Source organism: Sprattus sprattus (assembly GCF_963457725.1).
Source record: "Sprattus sprattus genome assembly, chromosome: 2".
NCBI lineage: Eukaryota > Metazoa > Chordata > Actinopteri > Clupeiformes > Clupeidae > Sprattus > Sprattus sprattus.
Genome location: NC_137921.1, coordinates 10298903 through 10306966, shown reverse-complemented (window position 1 = coordinate 10306966; position 8064 = coordinate 10298903). Strand labels below are relative to the sequence as shown.

The 8064-nt window shown below is 41.3% G+C and overlaps 1 protein-coding gene across 1 annotated transcript in view; it reads left to right on the top strand.

Moving 5' to 3' along the window:
• Positions 1 to 1447: 1447 nt before the first annotated feature.
• The window catches only part of myt1la (myelin transcription factor 1-like, a), a gene marked incomplete at both ends in the record, with an annotated part of 47929 nt that continues 41312 nt past the window's right edge, over positions 1448 to 8064 (top strand). The window contains 3 exons of the mRNA XM_080833139.1: positions 1448 to 1502; positions 2703 to 2736; positions 4228 to 4290. Of these exons, the coding sequence (XP_080689265.1) occupies positions 1448 to 1502; positions 2703 to 2736; positions 4228 to 4290 (152 nt within the window). The remainder of the gene's footprint in view (positions 1503 to 2702; positions 2737 to 4227; positions 4291 to 8064) is intronic.

Sequence of the window (8064 nt, the reverse complement as noted above, 5' to 3'; positions counted from 1 at the left end):
TGAATTTTTCAAACTAAAATTCTTACATATAGCACCTTTAAGAGACTCACAGAGAGACTTGTTTACCACATAGCCAGCATACATCGATCCCCCGGTGGATTTTGGTCAGTGCCCCTCTGGTGGGGTGCCTCTTCTGGTCTGCTCACGGACCACCATCGTCTTTAGTTTAACTGGGTGTGCATATTAAGAATGAAAAGTTAGCAATTGCTGTATTTTGTATATCATATCATTGGCACAGTCTATCTAAAATATCAGCCTGCCACTAAACAGAAGGGGCACTGGTAACATCTATAAAAATTGGTGGGAATTAATTGGTGAAAATTTATGAATAATTGAGAAATAAATGAAAATCAGTGAGCAAAAGGCCAGTGGACTGCCAGCCCCACCCTCAGTAGGCAAACAGTTGTTCAGAAGACTTTTGCTATCTGGGTTGTGGCAGATGCTAGCACCCAGATGCCAGCATCCTCGTTAGCATGTGTAGTGATGTTTACATTCTTTAATTCATTTTATATGTTTTTAAGTTAGGTAATAGTGTTAAGAAGAAATGTAACAGTTTATTCAATTAGTTCAAGGGGTTTTAGTTACACACACACGGCAACGTGTAAGATGAATGAGAAGGGGAGGGTCATTAGACAGCCTTCTGATTGGATGGAGTTAGAGTAGAGGAGGTCAGTTTATTGGATGAGGAGTTCAACCACTCCTGAGGAAGATGGGGGTGGCTGTTCATCTGTTTAAAACCAGGAGCGGGATCAGTATGTGTCAGGAATTCATTCGAATACATTGCTCTTATTGTTTTTAACGTGACAATAAATGCTACAGAATTGTTCCACTTCAGCCGAAAACCACGACTGTATTTCTTTAATATACTTGTATATTCGTTCGCTACTACACATGCCTGTCTGTTAGCACACTTCCTTTATCCAAGAGTGTGAATTAAAATCCAGTGCTAGCACACATGCAGCACATGTCTGAGGCTCAAGTTTGTTTTGTACTGTGCCTCTCGCAATGCTGGTTGCACGAGGATATGCCCTGATTCCTGTGGTAAGAGCTGATTGGTTATGCAAAGAAATTGAAGCGTCCACATGCAAAGATTAAGTTCACGTTTAAGTAATCTATGTCAGTGTTTAACGGTATAAAGTTCACGTTTTAGTAATCTATGTCAGTGTTTAACGGTATAAAGTTCACGTTTTAGTAATCTCTGTCAGTGTTTAACGGTATAAAGTTCACGTTTTAGTAATCTATGTCAGTGTTTAACGGTATAAAGTTCACGTTTTAGTAATCTATGTCAGTGTTTAACGGTATAAAGTTCACGTTTTAGTAATCTATGTCAGTGTTTAACGGTATAAAGTTCACGTTTTAGTAATCTCTGTCAGTGTTTAACGGTATAAAGTTCACGTTTTAGTAATCTCTGTCAGTGTTTAAAGGCGTTGATGTCTGCTGTGTTCAGATGGAGGTGGCCTCAGCTGAGAAGCGCCTGAGGACCCGATCCAAGGGAGTGCGAGGTAGGCTGCACCCTACTGCGCTGTCCCCAGCACTGTTCTGACTCCAGCACCAATCTGACTCCAGCACTGATCTGTCCCCAGCACTGATTTGTCCCCAGCACTAATCTGACTCCAGCAATGTTCTGTCCCCAGCACTGATTTGTCCCCAGCAATGTTCTGTCCCCAGCACTGATTTGTCCCCAGCACTAATCTGACTCCAGCACTGTTCTCTCCCCAGCAATGTTCTGTCCCCAGCACTGATATGTCCCCAGCACTGTTCTGTCCCCAGCACTGTTCTGTCCCCAGCACTGATCTGTCCCCAGCACTGATTTGTCCCCAGCACTCATCTGACCCCAGCACTGTTCTGACACAACACAAATGGAAATAAAACAATTGACACCACTTTGACTGCAGAATATTCCCATTGGCTAAGTGGTGTTTCCTTGGTGTTGACAGCAATAATAAAGAACTCATGTTCATCTCCATTAGAAACTGCAGATTGTTTCATTACAAAGCCACATAGAGTTGCTTTGTTTTAGAAAAAAAAAAAATCAGTACTGAAATTCTACTATGGAATTCCGTGTCCTTGTGAAACCGGTGCTAGCATGAATGTGCTATCTATGTCCCCTTCAGGACTGACGGTTCTGTTGCTCTATGACAACGGCTCATGCGTCTGCATGAAAGGAGATCAGTGAGCTGGCTGTCTTCATCTCAATCCCCCTGTCTCGTTTAGCTTTGCTCACTTCTCGGTTATTAATATCAAAGTATGTCAAGTGGCGCTAACAACATGGGTGTTTAATCTGTGTCACCCCTCCCCTGTTTCTCTCCTAATGTACTCAATTCACCATCTCTGCCCTCTCCCATCTCACTCTGGGTCTTTCATTGCTTTCTCCTCATTGCTTGTTGCTCTCACCTAATATTGCTGTGTCCTTCCTTACCTCCTAAATCTCTGGCCTTCTCATTTCCCCTCTTCTACCCTGTGTACATTCATCCCTCCTTCATTTCCCCTCTTCTACCCTGTGTCCATTCATCACTCCTTCATTTCACCTCTTCTACCCTGTGTTCATTCATCACTCCTGTCCTCTATCTCATCTCTCACTTCCTCCTTGTCAACCTTCCTCTTACTTGTTTACCCTCTTCTCCTCATGTTCTCTCCATCTATCCACTCGTCCTCTTCCGTCCCTCCACCTTTTCCCCTCTTCCTGCTCGTCTCTCTCGCAGTTCCTTCGGAGGCCACAGCCCAGGATGTCTTCAGGTTGGTGTGTTTTCCCATCATGCACCGGGCTATCTGTGAGCATGTCGGGCCCTCGTTTCATTCGCAAGGCTATGAGCAAAGCGACGAACAACAAGCCAGTCAGTCGTGATTGAACTAAAGCCATCTTTAGTATTGCGCTGACCCACCCATGTTGGCGCTTAGGATCGTGCTCATGGTATTAAAATTAGCCAGATGATTTTGCAGAGTTATTAAATTAGCACTGCGGACTTGTCTTGTTGGTTTGCTCATTGCCATTTGCCCCCTCAATGAATTATCTTTGATTTTAGTCTGAAGCTGCTGCTCGTGTTGTTTGAAAGTGTAATTAACTTAGTCAACAGCCCAGCCTCAGGTCCATCACAGGGTCATGAGGTGCCACAGGAGCATGCCCAGTCCTGTTTAAATGGTCTGCCTGGCTATCTTACTTAAAGTGAATTCCCCAGAGCTACAGTATTATTGTCTAGTGGCCTTCCAAGGATGCTCAGTATCTAGTAGGCTCCTCAGAAGACAGGAAGTGACTAGGGGTCCTAGGGTTAGTCACTCTTACTTGAGACTAGACTACATTTATGCCTGTATGTCTACTCCAGTAATTCGCCAGAATGTCAGTATTAGCATCCCATATTTTTTTATAGGTTATTAGAGAAATCACTGGAGACCATTGAGTCAAGTTTAATGACTCCTCACACTACGTACTGATGATTATTAAATCCCTGTGCTCAATTATGCACTGTTTACAGAACGTGCCAATCCGGGGATCCAGTCTGTTAAATTAACTAGCATCCTTTTCTAATTCAGGGGTTGTTTATGACGTGCAATGTTACTTACAACCATAATCAAGTGTTCCTTGCCTCTCAGGGCCCTCTTACACTGGGCCTGTTAATCCTCACATTGGTGCCATCCTTTACCCCACTGCTCAGGAGCATTCTTTTTTTCTTCGCCAGTGTAGTATGGAGGAAGTATACTTGCCTTGCTTTACCAGCTGTGCCACAAGATCATCTAGGAACACAATGTCTTCACTTTGGAGTCAAGCAAAGAACTCCAAATTCCAAATTCTGATTTTTAAACTGATTGGCTGTTGGGGCCCTCTACCAGAGATGGCTTCATGGTGCGTGAAGGATGGTGCTCGTAAACACACGCCCTCCTTCTCCTGTCACTAGTGAAGGAGCGGGTGCCCCTGTGTAGTCCTAAAGAATGCTCTTTATCTGTCTCCGCGTTTCTTAGTGTCTCCAATTAAAGTGCCAAGAATAAGGTTTTTTAGGAACACAGTCATCTGGAGCGTTCTGCCAAAGAGTTGCAGGGATTGGCGCGCGTTTGTGTGTGTGTTGGTGTGTGTGTTTGTGTTTGTGTGTTGTGCTGGGGCTTTGCATTAGTTTGTGAATTTGAACATTTCTCTATGTTTATATCTTAGTACGTACACTGGGTTTTACTGTTGTAGGGGCCAAATTGTTTTGAGAAAGAGCTTGGTCCTAACCTCTCCCTCTCTTTTGTGTGCAGCTGTCCCACACCTGGTTGTGATGGAGGAGGACATGTGAGTGGGAAGTATGCTCGACATCGCAGGTAAGAGAGCTGCAGCTACACAGCACTTCTCCCGGAAAGCAGTTGCATCACATGCTAGCCCGCCGTCACATAACACCAGCTGCTCTCTCCATGCTAGCATGCTAGCCACACATTAGCCTAACATCACAGCCCAGCAATACTTGAACTCTCCTACTCTACCCTCTACCTGGGATGAACCTAAACCAGACGAATGCTAATCTATTGTTTCTGAACTGTAGCCTAGACTCTCTTCAAGTCAGACAAGATAGGTAGATCACAGAGATAGCAAACATCGCGGCAAAGAACCGCTTCCTCCTCAATCAGTTATAGATAGCCTGAGATGAAGGGACTGAAGGGACTAACTAAGGTGCAGCCATGGCCATGTCAACCTATTGTAAATTGTTGTTTAAGCTTTGCAACAGTTGACGGAAGGAAGATGTTGTGCAGCATGGTCCCTGATCACTTCACTGAATATTTTTCAGAATATAGCAGCATTTGCAGGAATTTTACTGGTTCACCTTACTGTTTTCAATCCCTGTGACACAATAATTATGTTTAATGGGTTAAGCACTGACAGGTCAAACTCAAAACTTGACATACTGACTGTGAATGATGAATACCTCTTTTGAAAGCACCCACTAAACAAGAGGTCGTGTGAGAAATATAGTGTTTACACGAAGACAGCTAGCAAGTTTCAATAATGTAGAAGGAATGTAAAACCAGAACTTCTCAGTGGAGAAAAAATCTATGACAGCAAATATTTGTTGGTCTTATTTAGAATCTACTTGGAGAAAGAGAACTTCATGACTTAGAATGGAAAATCATGAAATGTTGTTCCATTTACCATTACATTACACAAGACACAATGCAATATCATGCTGGGAAAGACATGAGATGAGATTACAAAAACAGAAAACCTGTTAGAAAAAAAGAGCATAATTATTCAACACACTGGATTCATTACTCATCCCTCATCAGTGGAGTCCAGATTTACATTTTTGATGTGCAGTAGAGAGCTGAACACAAAAGTTTTAGAGCTGAAAGAGTCCTGCGGAATCTTTGATGAAACGCGGAAGTTGTTTCCTTGGTTCGAATTAGCTGATAGTGAGTAAGAGAACTCGGGAACACAGTTTGTAAGGGATAACGACCGGGGCGAACAGCATCCCGTTGCGAAGCGGAGGGGTCTTGCTTCACCTTGAAGGGGCTTATTTTCCCGATAATGACCGGCGTTCTATACATTATCCCGCTTATTACACGGCTACTTACACGCTTTTTACACGGCTACTCGCCAAATCGAAAAAATAACTTACAATGTATTTGTTACCATTCGTAGTGTTGATCAGCAGAGAAATAGTTTGTCAAAGACGCTGAACATTCTTTAGAACATCTATTTTTGCACTGATTCCAAGAATTGAAATGGGTAGTCTTTGTTTATCAGCAGAGTATACATTTGAACTGAACTAGCTTGTGCCTAAACACAACCATGTTTTCCAACTGTTGTTCATTAGCAACATTTGCCAGCCTTCTACTAAACACGGCTGAGAACGTGCTAATTCCATTTATGTTCTTATATTAGCAACTTGAGACAACCTGTTGTCTACAGATTCCGTAAAAGTAATCCTCATACGTGCTTCGGAACATTTGACAAGGGATAAGAGCTCCACGGAGAAATGCACTACCAATCAGGTTGCCATGGTGACAAAGGAAGGAGTGGACGTGCTATCACAGGCATGTGCAATCTGTGTGTGACAGGCAGTGTCGTGCAACTGTGAATGACGAGATGGATACAGATAAATCATCTCATGTGCCTCTCCTAGGGTGTGGCCTGTAAAATAAGAACATGCATGATATGGTGATACAGGGAAATGTGCTGAAGAGCAAGACTACATTAGACCAGTGCAGCGCCAGTTAACACAACATAACACATAAAGTTGAACAGTGTTAGGACAGGGGATCTTTTTTGGCAAAAAAATAATGAATAAAACTAGAACCTCTTTAGGGCAAGAAATCACAAGATGTACAAGTAATAGAGTGCCCCATATGGAGACATCAATAGGTATTTAAAATTGTTCCACATGTCATTTAACTTATTATACGGCTCATCAGAATGTTGCAGAATGTTCCATTGATTTGAATGGACCACCCGAAGGTTTGGCGGTTCTATATATCTTCATAATGAACGCTGCAAAAAAATGAATGACTGCTGCCATTGGCAATAGGGTTTGTGCTTTTATTTCATATCTTTTGTGTCATTCCACAAGTAGTCTGTTCACTTTTAGTAACAGACATTTTTTATAACTTGAAGTTAGCCAGTAATATGTTGCCATGCAACCACTCAAAGAAAATGGAAGGTGCTATTTGCGTGAATAACTGTTTTTTCTCAGCAGAACAAAATTACTTAAAAAGAGATATTTTGCAGGAAAGTATATTTGTACAATCTGTGGGAAAATGTTCAGTCTGCCTGTCATTAGTAAAACATAAATCCCTTTAGGACAATACAAGACCCATTCATCCTGTCTGGATAACTTTTTTGATGATTACCAACGGACAATACATAATCATTTACTTATTATAAATTATAAATATTTATATTTATAAATAGTTATATTCATATATATCTATAGCTATTGATAGATTTATTCCAGAGAAATGGTGGATACAAAGGATCTTCCTTAAAATATGACGCAGCACCTCATAGAACTGACGAGCTGATTGACAAAAAAAATCAAGAATGATTTTTAGGGCTAAACATTAGCATTACAACAGATGGCATGATCTCTTAATCATTACAAAAGAACAAGACATGAATCAGGACACAAAAACAAGAGGGGAAAACTCAAACCATAAAACCAAACAACTACTTGTCCAAATGATATATGACATTCCTCCAAAATATATATTATTACATTGATTTTGTCGCCTTTTTTGTGGCATATGTACACATGTGCTGCTTTACCTATTACTCAGTTTCACATTGAGAGCACAGAGAAATCATGCAAACTATCAAATAGCTCCCTCAAGTTTTGCAAATCAGTTTCACATTGAGAGCACAGAGAAATCATGCAAACTATCAAATAGCTCCCTCAAGTTTTGCAAATGGACCTCTCCGTAATGGCTATCCTGATCATATTCTTAAAACCACCCCATCAGTAATCATGCCAATCATTATCATGCTGTTCTACCATTAGGTTGCCACAGTTAACTGCAAATGGTAAAAACTATTTACGTTTAACGGCTGGTTCAAGAAAGGGTTCAATTTTGGCGCAACTCTTCGACTATTTCTCTCAAACACGTGGTATGTTTACTGTATGAGATGATACGAGATAGAGCCAGCAACACGTAGAGAACTCTGATTAGATTTCTCCAGCTTGTAGGCTTTGGCTTGCATGAAATAAAACACAAGCCTTATATTTATGTTGTTATTTCATGTACGGATTTATTCGTTTTTGTTTATTTTGTTTATTTATTTCACGGAACATTTTGCAATATATTATAGGCAGGCATGGGCAAAGTCCTTGAATTTCTACGAAAAGACTGTAACCTAGATCACACGTGAACAGTTTTATTTTCTTTGCAAATTAACACAAATGTTTAACTATTTCTTTATTTGACGTGACTTTCATGTGTGTGTGGAAATGCATCAGGCCTTTGCTAAGCCGTAGGCTACCACACATATCAGCGCAGTCCCCATGCAGAGAATTTTACTCGTATTGTTCCATTGACCATATGGGTTCCCTAGAGTGAATCAGAAACCCTGAGAAATGAACCAATTTTCAACTAATTTTGCTGTAAAGC